The sequence below is a fragment of the Watersipora subatra genome, chromosome 8 (genome assembly GCF_963576615.1).
Source record: "Watersipora subatra chromosome 8, tzWatSuba1.1, whole genome shotgun sequence".
Lineage (NCBI taxonomy): Eukaryota > Metazoa > Bryozoa > Gymnolaemata > Cheilostomatida > Watersiporidae > Watersipora > Watersipora subatra.
Window position 1 is genome coordinate 36,178,788 of NC_088715.1, and position 22,806 is coordinate 36,201,593.

Sequence of the window (22,806 nt, forward strand, 5' to 3'; positions counted from 1 at the left end):
AATCTGGCAGCATGCCAAACACTGGATTGTTTGGTGATTCATCGGAGGCAGTATGAAGTATTCAATGCAATATTTATGCAAATATCAACCGTACTATGTAAAGTGGCATATTGGAGGAATTGATTGCCTCAGGCACAAGTTGGCACAAATAGAGGGGAGAGAGAAACAGGAGAAGGGCAAGAGGTCACACTTATACCCTCAATTCCTTCTTCACAACTCATTCGTGGCAAACAGTTGGAGTGTGGACATCTGTGTACAACCCCTAACATATAGCTGAAACGCTGAGAAGGGGTTATAAAAGACTGGAGGGTGGTGAGATTAGTTATATAGTCTGTAGCATTAGGAAAAGACTTACTGGCTGTAGATATACTTCGGCTGGCAGGACTTATAAATACTAGTGTAAGTATATTGCTACATATTACATACCGAGCTTCTGATTAGCTTACTAATTACTAGCCTCATATAGCTGACTACATACGCAACAAATTCTAGCTACTTCTGGTTTCTGTTGCAACAACGTAAAAAGCAACAACAGATTTAATAAAAATAGTTAGAAGTTAGTTATCAGCATGTTTGACTCTCTACCTCATGACCTCATGACATCTTTGATCTCATACATTCTATTTGCGATTGTTAAAGGTGAGGCATTTCTTTCTTACATCTGTAAAATGATTTAAAATTTTGACTGAATTTGATAAAGTGTTAGTTTCTTTTAAAACTCTTTTTTCATTTATGCAAAAATATTACAGCAGAATTGGCTATGTGTATGTATGTATGTATGTAGGTATGTATGTACATACAGCATACATGCAGACATACATGTATATATGTATGTCTGTGCATATATAGGTATGTATGCCTGTACGTATGTACATGTGCACATATGTAGGTATGTATGTACATCTGTATGTGTGCATGTATGTATGTATGTACATATGTACGTAAGTACATATGTCTGTATGTATGTATGTATGTATGTATGTATGTATGTATGTATGTATGTATGTAGGTATGTAGGTATGTAGGTATGTAGGTATGTATGTATGTATGTATGTATGTAGGTTTGTAGGTATTTATGTATGTCTGTATGCATGTGTCTGTATATATGTATATATAATATTTTATTGGCCTTGAAAATCATTAAAAACCTCTGTTTTTTATTACATGCCAAAAGCAAAAGTCAGAAAACAGAAATAAAAAATAATTTAGTTGAAAAAACTGTTTTAAAAGTTGATAATATTATAGTACTGCAAAGGAGTGACGACATCTGTAGTCTTTTGGTATCACTACGATTATAAAAAGGAAATACCGATTATAAAAAGTAAATAGAAGGTACTTAATAGAAGGTACTTAATAGAACTATTGCATGTGGAGCTACTAGTACATTACTTCCACTTTTATGAGCAGCCTCTCTCACACAACATATTCTATTGATAGGATGAAACACTCTGCAATCTTACAGATTGGAGTTATCTCCTCGGTTCTATTAGTGCAGCTAGCCTCAGGTAAGACTCTACATAACATTATATACACATCATAGCTCAGTTTTACATATACATGTATGTAGATTGCATTTGTATTGATATGCAGCTTCAAGTTTAAAATATATAAACATGACAGGCCAGATGAAGACATTTTGAAAAGAAAACCATAGTATTTTTGTTGTAAACTTTCATTTATTATAATAAATAATTTCTTTAAATATAAATAAGCAAGTCTTTTAAATATTTTTTTGCTGCAAACATGGAACAATTCCTGTTTTCGATGTAAAAGTTGTCACAAACTATTTTGTATACATCAACGTATGAGAACTTCTAATATAATCATTGTATACCAATTTGGATTACAATGGTGTTAACAGGTTTGTGGCTATCTAGAAATGCTCACACCTTACAAATGTATTAGAAAACTTGCTGTAATGTATTTTCTGCTGGGGTTTTTGTCAAAAAGCTAGGAGTTATTTAAAAGTGTATTTATATTCTGTGAGTAAAGTTTTATAAAATCAGCTAAGGGGAGATCATAATGATGCCAATCCGGCAGCAGATCAAAGGGATGTGTACTGAGGCAGTATCCTGGTCTTGAAAGAAAAAATTAATCTGATATGGATAATTTAAATGATTGATCAATATTGATTTAAAAATCAGCAAAATTTTCGAAGTTTTTTGTTAAATAAAGAGGCTGTTGTTAGTGTATTTACATTTTGCTATTTATTATCTTAACTAAAGAAGACTGACCAGCTGTTGTATCAGGTGAAGTCACGGCCTGTAATGCTATAGCGTTATATAAGACTGACCAGCTGTTGTATCAGGTGAAGTCACGGCCTGTAATGCTATAGCGTTATATAAGACTGACCAGCTGTTGTATCAGGTGAAGTCACGGCCTGTAATGCTATAGCGTTATATGAGACTGACCAGCTGTTGTATCAGGTGAAGTCACGGCCTGTAATGCTATAGCGTTATATAAGACTGACCAGCTGTTGTATCAGGTGAAGTCACGGCCTGTAATGCTATAGCGTTATATAAGACTGACCAGCTGTTGTATCAGGTGAAGTCACGGCCTGTAATGCTATAGCGTTATATAAGACTGACCAGCTGTTGTATCAGGTGAAGTCACGGCCTGTAATGCTATAGCGTTATATAAGACTGACCAGCTGTTGTATCAGGTGAAGTCACGGCCTGTAATGCTATAGCGTTATATAAGACTGACCAGCTGTTGTATCAGGTGAAGTCACGGCCTGTAATGCTATAGCGTTATATAAGACTGACCAGCTGTTGTATCAGGTGAAGTCACGGCCTGTAATGCTATAGCGTTATATAAGACTGACCAGCTGTTGTATCAGGTGAAGTCACGGCCTGTGATGCTATAGCGTTATATAAGACTGACCAGCTGTTGTATCAGGTGAAGTCACGGCCTGTAATGCTATAGCATTATATAAGACTGACCAGCTGTTGTATCAGGTGAAGTCACGGCCTGTAATGTTATAGCGTTTATTAGTTATTAGCTATTTAATAGTTCTTATGTATTGTCATTCTACACAATCGCCTTTTGAGAACATCTCGATTTCGCCAGCCAGCAGCAAAGCATAAACAGCAATTTCACACAATAGATCTACTAAGTGGATTTAACATCAAGTACCAACATACTGATTTGTGGCAAACATTCCGTAGTTACAAAACTGATTGTGCAAGATGAATATAGCGTCCAATCAGTACGTATTCTGACTCAATATTTAGTCAACTTGATAAAACCACAAGATGAAGTTCAGCAATTTTCACCACTTCCTCTTACTTTCTTCCCTCCCTTGACATGACCTTCATAGATGACGTTACTTCGAGAGTTTGGTTTGTCGAGCACTTTGTCTGTAGACTCATGTCTTTATCAACAAACCAACTAAAATGTTTTTGTCTTATGATTTTAGACTTTACAGAGTTAATAATTATGGTAGTATATAAAATAGGCTGAGTCAATATATATACTTATTTTATTCATTTTACGGTTTTTTAAAACTACAATTATTTTTTCTGATCAGCAATTGGTTTCTTATAACAGTTCATACACCAAAATTTATAGACAGAAAATTGCCCCATTGGTCAACGCACATTTGGTAATCACTTGGTCAGTGTGACACCAACTCATGGCTATACAGAAAATGTTCAGAAACCAGAATGTTCACACAGCCTCAGTTTGTGGAATCCAGTAAAAATACCGAATAATTTTATGAACGTCTCATTGTTATACCATATATTCTGTCGTCTTTAGTTCTAGGCATTAGAGAGTTTAACCAGTGCAGGAGATCCGAATATCTGGAGAATGCGTAGCTAGAGCCACCACTGTAATTTCCTTTGGCAATGAGATAAATATTTAAATTAGTTTTTTTGGCTGATTAGAGCTGATTGGCAGTCAGTGTGCCGCATTTTGCGGTCACTTGAAGCATGACAGTCCAATTGAAAGAAAATAATGAGTTATAACCAATATGTTTTGAACAGTGTAAAAATATATATAATCATCTGTCATTAAACAAAAAGCAAAATTGCCAAGTCTTTTTTCTAATATCTCTTTTGTAAAAATTTTCTCATGTATTCTTTGAAATTCTTTCAGTAGGCCATTTGCATTAAATCTAATCAGCTCATAATATATAAACGAAGTTAGCTAATCAGTTCATCTTTTCTTCCACTTGTCACCGTCGAGCCTGTTATTTTATATTGTTTTTATATTTTCTGGAAATGTTGTAACCTAATCATTTCTAACATTTCAGCAAGGTGCTGGCATTTATGACTTCCACTTGGCAAAATGTTTTATTTAATGGAGAGATTTTAATTTAACTATTGATGATCTACCAAAGCCGACAGACCCGCTTTAAAATTAAATTTTTCAGCGGACTAGAACAGATATATGACCTAAAACTAATTCAAATTAATATGATAGCACCTGCCATTGTTGTCACTTTCTGTGTCAAGGAAGTCTGCCATTATTCAAAGCAGTGCCACGTATGGCATGCAATTAGTTTTCGATTTATTATAGCTTTCACATAAAAATAATTGATGTATTGTCTTAATCTCTGTCACTAGTTGCAGGAAACTGGGGTCCTTGGGGACGCTGGGGAGCATGCTCAGTAACATGTGCTGGTGGTGACCAATCAAGATCTAGGACTTGCTTTGACTCACGTTTCTGCAGTGGAACAGAAACTAACAGCAGAAACTGTAACAATGTGCCATGCCCAAGTAAGTTATACTAATTCAAACGATTTTCTTTGGAAGATATTTTTGGAGTTGTAAGCTCTTTCTTAAGAATTGCATCAACTCAAGTTGTGGACACTACCTACTCCTTCTTGCAATTCTTGTAGTTTTTTTGTATCCCTTTATATCATGCCTTCTGCGTTGATCAAATTTTTGTCTAGAGTTGCAGAACCATTTTTGCATTTACGTTTTTATCTTTCGTATTAAGTTAACGTAATCGAATTGCTTTAGAAAAAGTTAGACAAGAGATCATTGGAACTAGGCAAGATGTAATACCTTGTTCTTATTCTAGTGTACATTGAAATTAAACATGCATGTTTAAATTTTCTTTGTAATCATTTGTAAGTTTTACTTACACAGTCATACCTTCCAACTAACAAGACAAATATATGTATAAAAAAATGTTTCCTCTCCCCGGATACCCTGTATGAGTGGTAATTCCTGCTCTAACTCGGGTCTCCTACCAGAGATCTAGGAGTTTGAGCACTCGCCTCAAGATCTTAGCTGTTCCCAATAGCGCACTTTTCTGCAACTCACCTGAGTTGATTGTTGTTGGTATTTGGGCAAGCCACATTTTATGCGCCGGTGTTATTGCGCCCAGTGCCCCAATGACTACTGGAATTACAGTTGTTCTTACATTCCAGCATTTTTCAATCTCTTCTCCAAGAGGGAGATATTTCTCTACCTTTTCTTTTTCTTTGCTGGCTATATATTGTAGTGATTAGGTACTGCAATATCTATTATAGTAGCCCTCGTGCTCTCCTTGTCCACCACCCCTATATCTGGTTGGTTTGCTAGGACATGCTTGTCAGTCCGGATGTAGAAGTCCCAGAGGATCTTAGCGCTGTCATTTTCACTGACCTTACCAGGAGCTTCCCACCAGTGTTGTGGTTTATTAAGGCCATACTCATCACAAAGACTTCTATATACAACACCTGCGACTTGATTATGCCGCTCAGTGTATGCGTTTCCTGCTAGCTGCTTGCATCCACTGATGATGTGTTGGATGGTCTCAGGTGCATCTTTGCACAGTCTGCATCTAGGATCGTCTCTAGCGTGATAGATTTTTTGTTTGGAGTTGCCTTGTTGGGAGCACTTGCTCCTGGCTGTTAGGTGCTCCTGGCTTGCACTTGGCCGTTAGGTTTTCTTTGTTCAGCCACATATATGTCTGGTGAAGATCGCCAACCTTAGATATTTGTCGTTGGTAAGTACCATGAAGAGGTTTCGTGTGCCAGTCAATTTCCTCATCATCAGGGCGTAAGTCCATTGTAAGAGCAGCCGATTGAAATTCAGCTAGCAACTTATCTGAAGTGGCCATGGAGGCTGCATATGCTTTGATGCTTTGCTCCTCCTCTTTCACTGTCTGCTGTACACTTTTGAGTCCCCTACCGCCATCTTTCCTATCGAGATACAATCTAGTAGTGTCAGATTTTGGGTGGAGTGCTTCATGCATGGTCAGCAGTTTACGAGTTGCTATATCTGTGTACTTGATGGCTTTCTCAGTCCACTTTATTATGCCTGCCGGATATCTTATTACTAGCAGTGTGTAGGTATTTATTGCCATGACTTGGTTCTTGGCATTGAGCTGGCTCCGTAGTACCTGCCGAAGGCGTTTGTGGCGTAATGGCTTTGTGACGTACCTCGGTTTCGTGGTTGATGTTGCTTTGCATAATCCCCAAGTACTTGTACCCTTCTTCTATATCTTTGATGGTACCATTTGGCATTCTTACGCCATCTGTGAGTATAGAATGGTCTTTCTTAAGAATTAGCCTTCCACATTTCTCAATACCGAAGGTCATTCCGATGTCCTTGCTGTATACCTGAGTGAGGTGTATTAGCGAATCAATGTCCCTTTTTTTGTTAGCGTACAGCTTGATGTCATCCATGTAGAAAAGGTGGTTTATCTTGGTGCCACTCTAAAACTGGTACCCATATTGAGTCTCCTCCAGCATATTGTTTAGAGGGTTTAGGCATATGCAGAAGAGCAGCGGTGATAAGGAGTCACCTTGATAGATGCCTCGCTTAAGTTTTACACTCGCCAGCTTTTTGCCATTAGCCTCCAGTTCCGTCTTCCATTTGGTCATTGACATCTTGATGAATGTCACAAGAACAGGGTGAACATTGTACATACTGAGGGACTCAAGTATCCAACCATGGGGAATTGAGTCATAGGCCTTTTTGTAGTCAATCCAAGCCATGGCAAGATTGGTTTGCCTTCTCCTGCTGTCTTGACAGACCGTCTGATCCACCAGTAACTGATGTTTGGCTCCTCGGGTGTTGCGCCCAATTCCTTTCTGAGCACTGGTCATATAGTGACTCATGTGCTCTTCCAGTTTGTCTGCAACTATTCCTGAGGGCAGTTTCCAGGTGATGGGCAAGCACGTTATTGGTCGATGGTTTTTGGGAATCGGCCCCTGCTTTGGATCTTTTATCAGAAGTACAGTTCGTCCTTTGGTCAGCCATTCTGGATGGTCACCTTGTTCTATTAGGCATTCCATCTGCTTAGCCATTCTAGTGTGAAGTGATGTCAATTTCTTTAACCAGAAGGCTTGAATCATGTCATGGCCAGGTGCTGCCCAGTTCTTCATACGTTGCACTCTGCACTTGATGTCCACTTTGCTGATGGTGAGTTCTTGCTGAGCCACAGTGTGTTAATGGCTCTCTTAAAGCATCTTCAGCCAATTTGCAGTGGTGTTATGAGTAGTCTCTTTCTCCCAGATGTCCTTCCAGACCTTTGAAGCGCTAGATCGGGGAGGCTCTGACATTGGCCTCTGCAGTTCACCTTTGAACTGGGAATACACTCTGAATGGATTATTGATAAACAGTCTGCTCATTCTCTTGTTATCCCGCTCTTTGGTGTACCGCTTCAGTTGTGCCGAGTGTGCTACTAGCTGCTGTTTGGCAGATTCTAGAGCTTCTATGGTGGCTTCCCTTTTTGGACGCTCCAAACTGTGGTTAGATCTCTCACTGAGCCTACTAACTTTCTTGCGCAAGTCCTTGTTTTTATTTTGTAGCCCCAGCTGCCAGTATGGAATGGCTTGAAGCCTTGTTGGCAGTGGCTTAATACCCATCTCCTCCAAGATGACGGTTGCTGTACTGTAGATTAAGGCATTAGTCTTACTGATCGAACCAGTTGAGATCGACTCCAGTGCCAAATTAATGTCTTCTAACAGCTTCTTAGGTATGGCCTTGCTAACTCTTTGTAGTGGTACCCTGCTTCCATAATCATTAGCAGCTGACATCTTGTTGATGATATTTTCCGCAAGTTCTTTCACCCTTGGGTCAAGGTCCAAGTGCATGTCTTCTTCAACCCGTGAGTCACCACACGATCGTGTATGTGTGACAGTGTGTGTTGATATGCACTCCTCGTTGGTCGAAGTTACCTGGGTGAACTGTTCCCTAATTTCATCTACCTCAAGTTCCGATATGAGGTGCCGCTTGATTAAGTTACTCCTCTGAGCTACAAGTTGCTTAGCGGTTAGTGGCAAAACAAGGGCGCATGTTTATCCACAGTTAACACATCCTTCCCATGTAGCCCCACTTTTGAGACTCACTCATAAGGTAGCACTGCATGAGGTCCCTGTTATCAGTCCGAGTCCATTTCATCCGTTTTGAACCAGTAGCCCATTTTTCACTGCCTTCTCCTGATTCAGCTACAGGCAGCACGGACCTTGTTTGACCGGGCGACATTCGAGCCAGCATGGCTTTGGTTATTGCACTCATCATAGAGATTGTAGACGTTATACAAGCAAGGGTCTTGTCTAAGAGCCTCCAGAAAAGCGCAGTTGTTGGGGTTTGAACCGAGGACCTAATGATCATATTTGATCGTATTTGTCCTGTATATATATATATATATATTGCATCACATATATATATATATATATATATATATATATATATATATTGCATCACATATATATATATTACTTTATTATATAAACAAAACAAATATATATATATATGCATATATATATATATTACTTTATTATATAAACAAATGAAACGTCAAAAATTATCTTTTGTTCATAAGTATATTATTAAATTTGGTAACATGGCATAAAATAAATTAATTGAAAAATAAGCAAAGTTTTACTATATTTTAGAACATTGCCATTATGATACAATATTACTAGAACCTTTGAATAATAATTACCCATTGAGCTGTTTTTTTTACCAGCAGACAAAGTTCAAAGTTGATGTGAGCAATTCTAAAAAAGCTGCCTCAATGAAATACTGTGCTGCCCACATTGACTACAAGCCAAGTGCTGGTTTATATTGATTTTAATATTTTTGGTATTTGTAACTCTCCTTTATAAGTTTTTTTGCTAGACTAAACCTTATCTTCACTTCCAATATTATAACTTGTTTTAAAAAGGTTCAAAGCTGAGAGCTTGCAGATTGACAGGTGAAGCAAGGCAACTGACTTTCAAATATCTGAAATCTAGAATCGTCTTTATTACATCGTCATGAGACAAGCATAGAAATCAATGTACTTTTGCTGAAAGAACAGTGTACAAATCCTTCAATAGAAGATTCAAACAGCACTTTGTTTTAATATTTGTATTTTAATATATTTTAATGTAAGATAAAAAAATTTTTGATTGAAATAATTAACTACAAATTATACTGACTAACGTCAGCTATTTACTCGATTTATAGCAGAGCAATTCTAATGCTGCTCACGTCCAAATATGAACTGTTTCCTGAAACAGTTAGAAAAATACACTTAGCAAATATACAACTAGCAAAAATGTCTGTATAAGGACCAATGCTTCACTCTTACCATTTTATTTTAGTTCATGGTGGCTGGGAAAACTGGGAAAGTTGGACCAGCTGTACAAGGACATGCGGAGGCGGGACAACTTCTAGAGAGAGAAGTTGTGACGCTCCATCTCCAGCGTTTGGTGGAAGGTTCTGCGAAGGAGGCATCCCTGAGAATATTGATAACGAGGCAGTAGAATGGGAGTGGAAAGCTTGCAACACTTTTCAATGCGAAGGTGTGCAGTACAGATGGAACCTGTCACAACGTGTCACATCATGCTCAGCTATAAATAGCAATCAACTGCTGAATGCGTACAAGATGCAAATTTTTAACTAAAAGTGCCTAATAGCATTATTCATTCACCAGAGCATTTAAAAGTTGTTGCTTTGCATTTCATTTTATAATACTTTTGATGCGCAACAATGTGCATACAACAATGCTTCAGTATAGCAATTTTGTATATTGATTTACTGTGATCCATAGTAAAGATTTGCAAATTATTTTATAAGTGCCTTGCAACTGACCTTCTTGTATCAACTTTAGGCGCATCTGGCCCTTGGCAACCAGAGCCGCTGCCAACACTGCCTCCGACTAGGACAACAAGCTCCCTGCGTGAAATGAGCAGAGTACCTGCAGAGCCTGTCACAAGCCCAACTGCACCTACAGCTACAACTGCTACTCCAAGGGCCACGACAGCTAACCCTCCAGTGGCCAATACTGGATCTCAAGCTAGTTCAATAGGTAGTTCTTAACTTTGAATATGTAAAAGCTTAAATTAAATTAATTTGAAAAAAGTTAAAATGGTTTACATAACAATTTTAGAAAGAAATAACAGCATATGTAAATAATGGTCACTGCAGCATATTTGAGTTAAACAAGCTTAAGTTAGTTGAAACAGTGTGAGACTTGCTGTGGTGGTGCTGCTGGTTAAGAGTGCTGTCAGATTTCTACTAGTACCTTTCTAGTAAATGTGAAAAAATATCTGTCATTGCATGTCGTTACACAACGAACAACCGAGAGGCCTGCGTGTTTTCACAAACTTGGAGTTATCTTCTATGCGTTGACTATAATTATAAGTAATTCAGGTGACAGTTGCTCTACTAGCCAATCAGTTAGAAATCAAAGTTGCTTCTATGCAGAGCCATCTTCCTGCAATTCCCGAATTTAGCTGTATCCAGTTTAATCCGGTATTACCCAGTTTCACTCCCATGTGGACTGATCTTCCTGCACTTTTGCCATGTGTATGTGCCATAGAGTTATCTCCCCCTAGAGTGATAACTACACGAGCGTTTCCGGTGCCAACAAGGAGCGTTTAGGCCACCCTCTTTTTTGTGCTAGTCAGTCGTAGTGATTGACTAGATCAATAACATCAGCCATGAGAAGGGTTAAACAAGGATCATAAATTTCCAGTTGAGATAGTAATTTATGCTCATATTAAAGAAATGATGATTATAGTTTATTACTCTAATATATGCTTATTATTTAAAGCAATTCAATACCTACCAGGGATTGCTAAACATATTATGGAAATGTTTACTTTTTCATTTCCATAAACATAAATATTTCCATAATTTTAGGGAAATGGATATGGAAATTTTATTTTACAAGTATGGAAATGGTATGAAAATAGAAATAATATGGAAATGAATTATGGAAATGCTATGGAAATGGAAATAATATGGAAATGAATTATGGAAATAGAATTAATATGGAAATGAATTATGGAACTTTTATGGAAATGGAAATGTTATGGAAATGAATTATGGAAATGGAAATAATATGGAAATGGAAATACTATGGAAATGAAGTAGGGAAATGGAATTGATATGGAAATGAATTATGGAAATGGAAATAATATGGAAATGGAAATAATATGGAAATGAATTATGGAAATGGAATTAATATGGAAATGAATTATGGAAATGGAAATAATATGGAAATGGAAATAATATGGAAATGAATTATGGAAATGGAATTAATATGGAAATGAATTATGGAACTTTTATGGAAATGAAAATAATATGGAAATGAATTATGGAAATGTTATGGAAATAATATGGAAATGAAGTAGGGAAATGTTATGGAAATAGAAATAATATGGAAATGAATTATGGAAATGAATTATGGAAATGGAAATAATATGGAAATGAAATATGAAAATGGAAATTGTGACATACACGTAATCCCTGATACCTACATGACTTGCCAAGGCACTGAATAGATAGTGAGTGAAAGTGAAAGTAATGCAAGCAGTTACTCATACATGTAGATAACATACACAGTCATACTGGGGTTGTATTACATTGGTGTGATGGGAAGCTAATCAACTGCCATCAACTATGAGCTGTACTACCTGGTGTTGCCCGAGTAATAAAAAATTATTTGGACAGAAAATTTATTTTTATATAACATTTACTATTCTAACTTTTAAACTTCATATCATGAGAAAATATTTTTAAGCAGTTTAAATGAATTAAGAGGAAAAAGAAAACAACTCTAAAGGTTTGCAAGCTTTTTCAAACAACTACAACTTTTAAATTTCATATCATGAAAGAAGTGTATTGTTGAAATAAATTAGGAAAAAAAATAAAACTGTAAATGTGTTTAAATGTAAAATAATTAGCAAGTAATAGCTAAATATAATCTGTTTAGCTATGATTACAATGAAAAATTATTTAATAAATAAGGTAATAAAAAATCTATTTTATTTTTATATAATTATAGTTAGTAGAATTAAGTATAATTAATTTTTATTTAACATATAACAACATTTACCACTTTAACTTTCAAACTACATTTTATGAAAAGTGTTTTGTGTAATTGAAATAAATGAAGAGAAGAGAGAAAATAAAAACAACTGTAAATGTTTTCAAGCTTTTTCAAAAAACTACCACTTTGAAACTTCATATCATGAAAGAAGTTTTTTGTTAAAATGAATTAAGAAAAAAAATGAAACTGCAAATGTAAAATAATTAGCAAGTAATGTTAAATATAATCTGTTTAGCTATGATTACAATAAAAAATTATTGAAATCATAGTTAATTTTTATTACTTTATTTAATAAATAAAGTAATTCACAACTACTTTTTTATTACTTTATTTAATAAATAAAGTAATAAAAAGTCTATTTTATTTTTAAATAATTATAATTTAGTATAATTAAGTATAATTTATTTTTATCTAACATATAACAACATTTGCCACTCTAACTTTCAAACTTTTTGCTTGCTTACATCAAGCAAAGATGTCCACTAACTAGTGGACATCTTTGCTTCAAGCTAGTCTATGTATTTGATTGATATGTATTAAAATCTAATATTACATGCAAGGGCTGTTTGTGAACTGAGGTGACAATGAATCACTCTATCACCATACAATGTCAATACTGTCAGTTGATGGCAGTCGATTAGCTTCCCATCACACCAATGTAATACAACCCCAGTATGACTATCTATCTTATCTATGAATAACCAATGATATACAGCCCCTCATGTGTGGGGGCTGTATATCATTGGAGTAACTGATTGCATTAACTCACTTACTTAACACCATCTATTCAGTGCCTTTGCAATGCATGTAGGTATTGAATTGCTTTAAATAACAAGCATATATTAGAGTAATAAACTATAATCATCATTTCTTTAATATGAGCAATAATTACTATCTTAACGGTGGAAATTCATGATCATTCTCATGGCTGACGTTATTGTTCTGTCGATCACTACGACTGACTAGCACAAAAAGGGGCGTGGCCTAAACGCTCCTTGTTGGTACCGGAAACGCTCGTGTTGTTGAATGCACAGTTATCACTCTAGGGGGAGATAACTCTATGGTATGTGCACATGAGCTGAGTAGAAGACTATGACCTATACTTCTGTATATTCTCTAGTGAATGGCTGGTTCCAATGGAGCGGGTGGGGTGCATGCTCTGCAAGCTGCGCTGGTGGTGACCAATCTCGAACTAGAGTCTGTGCTGACTCTAACTTCTGTACTGGAATGGAGACAGTTAGTCAGAACTGTAACAACATACCTTGTCCAAGTGAGTAGAATTACCCCAATGTCATACATAAATGCAAGATAAATAGCAAGGGTAGTTTAAGCACTGCTAGTACTAATAACTCTTCAGACACCTTCACAGAATCATGCCTTAACCCATAGAGGCCACCATAGAACACATATGCTCACACTAATAAGAACTGAACATATTAATAGAATTATAGATTTCATCTATAGAGAAATATATTCCATCCAAAGAGAAAGATTAGATATTTCAAGTTAATCGTCTCTAATAGTCAATTCAACTCACTTCCAATAGTTTATAGCATGAATCACCTGTGTGAAAGCCTCCTTACAACAACCTTGTAAGGAGGCTTTCAGACAAGAAAGCCAGAAGGAGTGTAAGATGGGAATCCAGCCACCTTGTAGTTAGATTCCCTTCTTGATACCACCAGGTGGTCCACCAGGTGGTCTACCAGATGGTCCACCAGGTGGTCCACCAGTATGACTCCAACCAACCACCTACCTATTAATCACTAGTCAATGCTTTAACCACTACTAGCCTCTTGTAGGAAAAAATCAGCCTACCACTGGATATTTGCCAATGACCATGTCTTCAAATGAGACAGTTAAAGAGTTGTTTTCCGCTGTATTCAGAAATTTATGGAACAAACAATTCAATGTTTCTGTCGAATATTTTTACGCTTTTTCTATGCTTCCTTTGGAAATGATTCACATCTCTCAGATTGGGTGAGTGTCAGTCATATATTGGAGGTCGACTTCCTTTATTACATTGCACCTCCATTATTCAAATCTACTCCAGTTCACGGCGGATGGGAAAACTGGGAGTCTTGGATCAGCTGCAGTAAAACATGTGGCGGAGGAACTTCAGCAAGGAAAAGAAGTTGTGATGCACCGTCTCCAGCTTTTGGCGGAAGGTTCTGCGAAGGCGGAGTGCCAGAAAATATAGACATTGAGTCTGTAGAGTGGCAGTGGAGAGTGTGCAACAACTTCTTATGTGAAGGTTAAAGATTATCTCGTTACTGCATCTACTGTCTAACATTTTATAATTCTTCAATACTGATGACCTGCTGAGGTAGTTTTAGAATATTTGTATCTAACACTGATAGTTTGGCTATCAAACTTTTAATAGAGACGTACAAGCTGGACTGTTGGTCTCCTGCTGAAATATAGTTTTACCGATGAAAATATCACACTTTGACTGTTACTTACTACAATCTTAGCAGAATATATAATTCCAGAAACCTATGTAACACATTTTATGTAGCTGCAAGAGAGGTTCAATCCTATGAGTTGAGGGTCATAAAGTAGCATTCATGAAGTTTTTCTTTGTTCGTTTGTAACAGTCTTGAACATATTGGACTCAGATTTTAGATATGAATTTTAGATGTATATTTATATCTATTATATATAGATATAAATTTTAGCCAATTAGATTTTTTGCATATTTAGTATTTGGATTTCACTTTTCTTGTAGTTGACCTACAGCCTGAGTTCCCCTATTTGAAAAGAAATGTTGACTGATACGGATGATAATTAATAAGGCTTGGATTGCTTTCTTGAAGGAATGGTTCTTTAATCTAGGGCCAGGTACAGGCATCTACGTTTGGTATTTAATGTTTAATTCTTTTAGGGGATGTTGGCCCACTCACCCCAGTGCCGCTTCCAACTCTTGCACCAAACATGACTAAGCCGTTTTCAGAAACTTCTAGTAGGCCTGGTACAGAAGTTCTAGAACAGGTGGGACCAGAATTAAGGCTAGGGGCTGATAGAGCTGGATCTGATGGTACTGGAAGGTCACAGAGAGTTGGAGGAGGAGCAGGAGGAAGTAATGTAGGATCAGGCGGAGTTGGAGGAGGAGCAGGAGGAAGTAATGTAGGATCAGGCGGACTTGGAGGAGGAGCAGGTGGAAGTAATGTAGGCTCAGGCGGAGTTGGAGTAGGATCAGGTGGAAGTAATGTAAGCTCAGGGGGAGTTGGAGGAGGAGCAGGTGGAAGTAATATAGGATTGGGTGGAGTTGGAGGAGGAGGAGGAGCAAGTGGAAGAAATGTAGGCTCAGGTAGAGTTGGAGGAGGAGAAAGTGGAAGAAATGTAGGCTCAGGTGGAGTTGGAGGAGGAGCAGGTGGAAGTAATGTAGGCTCAGGTGGAGTTGGAGGAAGAGCAGGTGGAAGTAACATAGGATCAGGTGGAGTTAGAGGAGGAGCAGGTAGAAGTAATGTAGGATCAGGTGGAGTTGGAGGAGGAGCAGGTGGAAGAAATGGAGGTGCAGAAGGTGGGTCAGGTGGTGCAGTGAGTGAATCTGGTAGGAGAAGTCCTAATGAAGATAGAAGAGGATCGAGTGTGATTGGAGGAGGTTCAGGTAGAGCAGTACATAGCACTCTACCACAACCCATTGAGGCTATAGCAACATTAGGTGAGAGAAACTTATGATTGAACATATCTTAGCGTATCAGATACATACGTACTTGTGGCATTTAATATTTTCCCATTCTCAGAAAAGATACAGTATTTTATATGAAAAGATATTTATGGACCTTCACACTTTCTTTGAAATTTGCCAAATCTCACAAAAATTATGTTTTAATAAATCATAGCCTGTTAGTTTTGTTCAAAGCTTTTGTTTTAGAGTTTTCTGCTCATATGCTCAAATTATTTGCAAAAGCAAGTAAATGACCAGGTATGCTATGTTTAAGTTTTTGTTGCTGTAGTGGATGAAGGTTGGAGCAACTGGGGTTCTTGGTTAGACTGTTCAATGAGCTGTGGTGGAGGAACTGCAGAGCGAACAAGAGTTTGCAATGCTCCGAGACCATCACTTGAAGGCAGCTTTTGTGTAGGAGGTCAAGAAATGAACATCGATGCAAATGGTGTCGAATACGAATGGAAAATTTGCAACCGATTCAGGTGTCCAGGTAAAAATGTCGAAATTCTTCAGCAAATCCCAGTCAACCCATTTTTTTATTTAAAGAAAAGAGGCCGATAGTTAATCATTACAGCTGGAACAACATGCTTTAGTGATCTTAAGATCTTAAGCCACTGGTGGCGGCAGAATGGGTAACTCACCCAACTTCCTCTGTTTTCCAAATCAGTTCACTCAGTTTTGGCTGCTTGCAGTCAGGCAATTGCCCAACTAGAGTTTTAGTGAGAAACATAAGATGATTATATATTTAGACCTGCAGACAACAAATTGAGGTTCAATTTCCAAAAAAATTCACTGGTGGTGACAAAAATGACATCCAACCTTAAATTACTATCTTTAATCTTGGCATGTCTCCAGTCATTGGAGTTTTCTTCTCACTGGACCCAGACATATCCAGTCAAGACCACAGAGACATTGTTTGTGAAATACTAATCTTAAATACGCACACATCCTCTACTCGCAGAAAGCTAAGCAGACAGTCAATACTGTCTGCTTACAGACATAGTCAATACTGTGATTGTCTACATACAATAAACAACTATCAGTTTCTTTATATTTGATGTGATAAAAATTAAAACACACTGTTTTTGTGGCCTTGATCTGATTGACTCTCAAAAACAAGAAAACGATCAAAATCTTTTACCTTGGTAACACCTAAATGCGACTTTATTGGCTATTTGATCGGTTGTAAACACATTTGCATAATATGATAGATTGGCATGATAGGCTGATTGCCTTTAGTAGGCAACCAACTAAAACGGTTCATGAATCTTTACTATAATAAAAAACGGGTCTGTTCATTTATCTATCTGTTCAAAGCCTTTGAACAGACTGTTCCTTCGTCCCAACACTGTTAGCATGGCTAACAGTGTTAGCATAGCTAACACTGTTAGCATGGCTAACACTGTTAGCATGGCTAACACTGTTAGCATGGCTAACACTGTTAGCCATGCTAACACTTGACGTTAAAACTAGCCATGTTAACACTTGACGGGCACAAGCTAACACTTGGGCCCATCACCACTTGGTGGTGGTAACTCTCCATATGCTGATTATTCATGGCGATATCTCACAATGTACAAGATGGACAAGCATCCTAGTATAGACAAAAACCATTTGAACCCTGAACCGAAACCGGCTAATGAAAAAAGTAGCATTATATTTTCCAAAAGTTCTAGCACATTCCTGGTTTACCTACTTGCTGTTTCATCTACAAGAGCTCATATCAATTAATCCCCTATTTACAGGAGGTTCAGCAAATGCGCCTTTCAGACAAATAACCAGACCTACTCTCGCACCAAACATGCAGAGAGGTTATCTTCACAAACAAAGAGGTAACTAGCTATCTATCACGTCTTTCCAGCTCACTACATCCTATCAGTAAACCCTCCCTTAAGCTAGCAAATATGCATTACATCAAAACACAACATTAGTCTCTGTACATCTGTTAACAAGGTTTGGATTATACTATGTAGCAAGGTAGTTGTGTGAGAGAAGCAAAAATCTTGCACTAGTTTCGGTGTTAGTTTTGTTTACAGAATCAGCTTTAAAGGCGTACTCTATGACGATGTACATAACAGTTAAAGCTACAGAATGTTACTTTTAACACCTTTTTACTGATAGTGTATGTCTTTTGTTCAAACAAATGTATCAGAAGCTCAGTTTAATTTGTGTTCGGTTTAATGCAGTGCAAATCATAAAGATAAAAAGGTTCATAGCTTGGAATTCCAATGATATTCAACCTGGTAGGGAGTGTGTAACATACTCCCTCAATGTTAGCCAGAAGTTCATAAATAAGCACAATGGTCATTACAAACTAAGAACAATAAAATTAAGAGTTGTCTTGACTTTAATTTTAATCAACCATAGGAAAGAAAAAAAATCTGTGCATGTGTGTGTGCATGTGTGTGTGCATGTGTGTGCGCGTGTGTGTGCGCGCGTGTGTGCGCGTGTGTGTGCATGTGTGTGCGCATGTGTGTGCATGTGTGTGTGCGCGTGTGTGCGCGTGTGTGTGCCTGTGTGTGCGCGTGTGTGTGTCCGCACGCCTGAGTACGTTTGTGTTTGTCATTTGTTTGTGTTTTGTGTTAATTGTCGAGCTTACACAAGCTCTTGTCTAAGAGAACATTTTATCCATTTTATTCCGACCACAGAACTATGATTTGAACGACAGGGTGCACATTTCTTTAGCATTATATAAAATAAATAAATTTTAACTCCTCACTTATTATTTTGATAAATTTGTCTAAACCCTTGAAAGCTAATACATCTAGAGCTGCGCCAATGTACATTGTTTAGGTTTAATTGCAAGTAGGCGATAAAATGACACATTTAACTTATAAAACTTTGTCGGCTTTTTTAGTTTGCTCTGTAGTTTGTTTCAGAGTTCATAATTATGGAGTTATCTTCTATTCTACATTTTAGTAACTTCGCCGCATAGTCCAAGACCTTCTTCTGGCTCAAGACCTGTAAATCACCCCACAGCACCTAAAACCAGAGTAGATTCAAATCTACCGACTTTGCCAGATAGAGTTACAGTTGGAAGACATCAACCTGCTGCCACTAGGCCAGCTCCCGCTCCGATAAGACCTCAAGAACATCTTCAACCCCAGGCTAATTCATTCTCCACTATTTTGAACAACTATAGACAAACAACAACACAATCTCCAATATATAGATCAATGTCTACACCCTGGAATCCTTTATCGAGTGAGTGAAGTCTATAAATTGGAGCGTACATAAAGAGAATATAACTCCCATACCTCATACTTGACTTCTTCAAAAAGAGTAAACAATGATTTTTTGGATAATCAGCAACAGTGTTATCTATTATACGGAGCTCATTTATATTATAATTATCTATTATAATATAATATATTATATCTCAAATAAGAAATAACACTACTTGTACTTGGACGTAACGCTAAGTTAATAAGGTTAGGTTGAATAAATCAAATTCAAAGATTTACAAAATATTCAACCTCATTATTCTTTACTTCGATAAAAGTTGGTTCAATTTCTCCGTAAGGTCGTCTGTTGCCAAGGTTAAATGTGGGAAAAAGATTGCATTGTTGTGAATTAGAACCTATGACATTCTGTTTTACCACCCAGTTTGCTACCACAATCCTTCACTTTCCAGGATTCCATAGTCATTATGCAGATACTTATGATGATTGTTCACACCTCACTAGACTGAGAGGGTGCTAGTCTGTATATATAAATGTGAGTGTCTGTTGGGTGTCCAGCTACAACCATTCAAATCTAGCAACTAAAAATCCACATCGCACTGAACTAGCACTAGGAACCGCTAGGAACTATATAGTTCTGGAGTTGTCTGTATTTCTGTATAACAACTAAGAGCTGTTGGCAGTCAGTGAAATTAATGTAATATAATTTGCTATTCTTCTCCGGTCAAACACACACAGTTTATAAACATGGTTTGGCACACACAAGCTTTTCACTTACCATTTTTGTGCATTTAACAGGGCAGAGGCAGAGACAGAGGCAGAGACAGAGGCAGAGACAGAGGCAGAGACAACCCTCTACATGGCTGCCCTCTTTAAGATATTCACTCAATTCTGGATCAAGTAGCAGTGGGTCAACTGAAGGAAACTGGTTTACTAGCTGGTACTACTAGCTGGTACTACTAACTAGTACTTCTAACTGATACTAGAGCTGATACTACCAGCAGACACTACTACCTAGTACTAGTAAACGATACTTCTAACTGGTTCTAGCAACTGATAGTACTACTATCTGTTACTACTAACTGGCACTACAAACTGGTACTACAAACTGAATAACCACTTGCATGAAGTGGTGATAGTACCTATAGTGACTATATGCTGACTATAGTACCTGATGGCTACTATGTAATCTTATTTTTTTGTATCAAAAGTGTTACAGTTTTTGGAGATCTGTCATGTTTTCTACCGAAAAATATCATTTTTCTCTTTCACGTGCACTATGGATTATATTACACTTATTTGTTGAGCTCATCGTTTGTTACAAAAATAAACTACATAAAACACGGATTGGCTGAAATTCTTCACAGTGTGTCAGTGTTCTCTCTTCCCTCTTCTTCTGCTCTTAGGAATACAGTGTCCATTGATTACCTTGCACCTTTATACTATTTCAAAATACTGCTTTCTACAATCTTATAAGCCCAGCTTAGAGGTCAGTGTGCACTAACTTATAAGCCCAGCTTAGCGGTCAGTGTGCACTAACTTTTTATCACAAATTTCTCATTTGCTTTGCTCTTTAGTGTCTAGTCTAGCTATTAGTGAGCCTGACCTAACCTATACCTGACCTATACCTGACCTATACCTGACCTATACCTGACCTATACCGGACCTATACCTGACCTATGCCTGACCTATACCTGACCTATACCTGACCTATACCTGGCCTATACCTGACCTATACCTGACCTATACCTGACCTATACCTGACCTATACCTGACCTATACCTGATCTATACCTGACCTATACCTGACCTATACCTGACCTATACCTGACCTATACCTGACTTCAGTTTGATTATCTCCACTTTGCTCTCTTCTGTATTCAATCTATTCATTGCCATGCAGCTTTACACAGCCTCAGTACCTCAACCTCTTTTGTATACAAATAGTTTGATGACTGCAACGCATCTCAGTTTCTTATCCTCTTTCAAAGCCATAGAGAACATAGTCTAGAAAGCTATGCGCATGTTTCAAGGAAGCCAACCGACTTCTTACTTGTAGCACCGTGCGCTACAGAATAACCTACTCTGTAACTTGTGAAAATATCCTTGTAAGAATGCATACAGTATATCCATATAAGCCTCAGTTTTGTTTGTCTGTTGATTGACTGTCGTCGCTATGTTCAATTATAATGAGAAAAATCTAGCAAAAAATTTTTGCTGCACACTAGATTTGACCTTGGAGCCTTCAATTCTATACACATTCACACTAACCACTATGCTAAGCTGTCTTTTTCATACTATGGGATCATTGTTTACATACTTACTCTAAAGCTGCACATAATTATGCAGCTTAAGCCTACAACAAACATAGCGTGGCTGACATTACTAAGTCAAGCATAACAACAGGCGTGACGCGTATAAGCGCTTATCGATTATAAGCAAGCTGGCTTCAAACGCCTCTAATCATAGTAAGTTAGTAGCTCAATTTACTAGCTTTAGTTACTCAAATTCATTGGTTAAAAAAATTTAGTCACTAATACTAAGTTCTCTGTGCAAATACTTTTTCTATTACCCAGGTAACGCCGGGCACTCATCCAATAGTACATTACGGAACATAATACAGAGAGAGAGCACAATTACTTGTGTTTTCCCTTGTGAGTCTCCCCTTTTATATAGGCTCCTAACGCCTCCCTTCAGCCGGCATTAAGTTTGTTGCAATCCGACTCGTATTTTAATTTGTTCAAAAAGCTTAGTATACAAAGTACAAAGGACGAGACTCGACAACAACACTTCTGTGGACTTTATGGAACCAAATTGAAAAACAACATACCTTAACCATAAGACCAGTATAAATAATAGTTCTAAAAATGCTACAGAACTAGAAAACATATATGGGCATTAAAGGTCAGAGACATTGATCTCAAACTAGACTGGACTATTCTAAAACATGCTAAATTCTACTGCAACTTAAGTAAAAAGTGTAGCTTGTACCTTTCAGAAGAATATAAAACAATTAACAAACCTGACAAGTTAAAACTTATTAAAAGAACAGAAATTGCCTCATTCTGTCCTCATTCTAAGAGTTGTTTTCTTTATAAGATTAGAAAGGAAAATAAGCAAATCAAAACCAGCAGCAATCCACCAATCACGTGACAAAGAAGAATATTTGAAAAGCCACCATGTTGTTTTAGTTGAGGCCTACAGCCCGATGACTGCGCAATCCCAAAACTGCCAGTAGCTATTGTTAAGTCCAGCGTATCAGTCCACCCGGCGTATCAGTTGACCCGGCGTATAAATCGACTCCGCATATAAGTCGACCCAGCGTATGGGTCAAGGTCTAAAGTTTGGTTAACAAATGCTGGTTATATTATGTACCTGCCATATAAGTTAATCCCCTTCTCTGCCTCAAATCGTTTGATTGCCAGTAGTTAAATCGGCATCAAAAGCAGGTGATAGGTAGCTGAGAAAATGGCATTCAAATAGGCAATCAGCAAAAACGCCCATGTTTTTTGTGTCGTCGGCATAGAGTTCTACAATTAACAAAAGAAACAAGAGATGGAAGTTTCAGTGAAGGCCACAAGGCCTGAAAAAGCAATACTTCATCATTGTATTGGCTCATCTCGCCAATAAAACAAACCTGTTATCTTTTGAATAAATTCGTAAATTCCTGATAATTCAAAGAATTCATGTG

The 22,806-nt window shown here is 37.4% G+C and overlaps 1 protein-coding gene across 1 annotated transcript; it reads left to right on the forward strand.

Moving 5' to 3' along the window:
* Positions 1-322: 322 nt before the first annotated feature.
* On the forward strand, positions 323-20,463 carry LOC137401498 (uncharacterized). Its single transcript, XM_068087878.1, has 12 exons — positions 323-399; positions 1,438-1,505; positions 4,569-4,721; positions 9,533-9,733; positions 10,042-10,239; positions 13,388-13,537; positions 14,318-14,518; positions 15,149-15,928; positions 16,224-16,424; positions 17,680-17,766; positions 18,854-19,138; positions 19,915-20,463. The coding sequence occupies exons 2-12, from the start codon at positions 1,439-1,441 to the stop codon at positions 20,064-20,066; spliced, it is 2,475 nt and encodes an 824-aa protein (XP_067943979.1). The 5' UTR covers positions 323-399; position 1,438; the 3' UTR covers positions 20,067-20,463.
* The last annotated feature ends 2,343 nt before the right edge of the window (positions 20,464-22,806 follow it).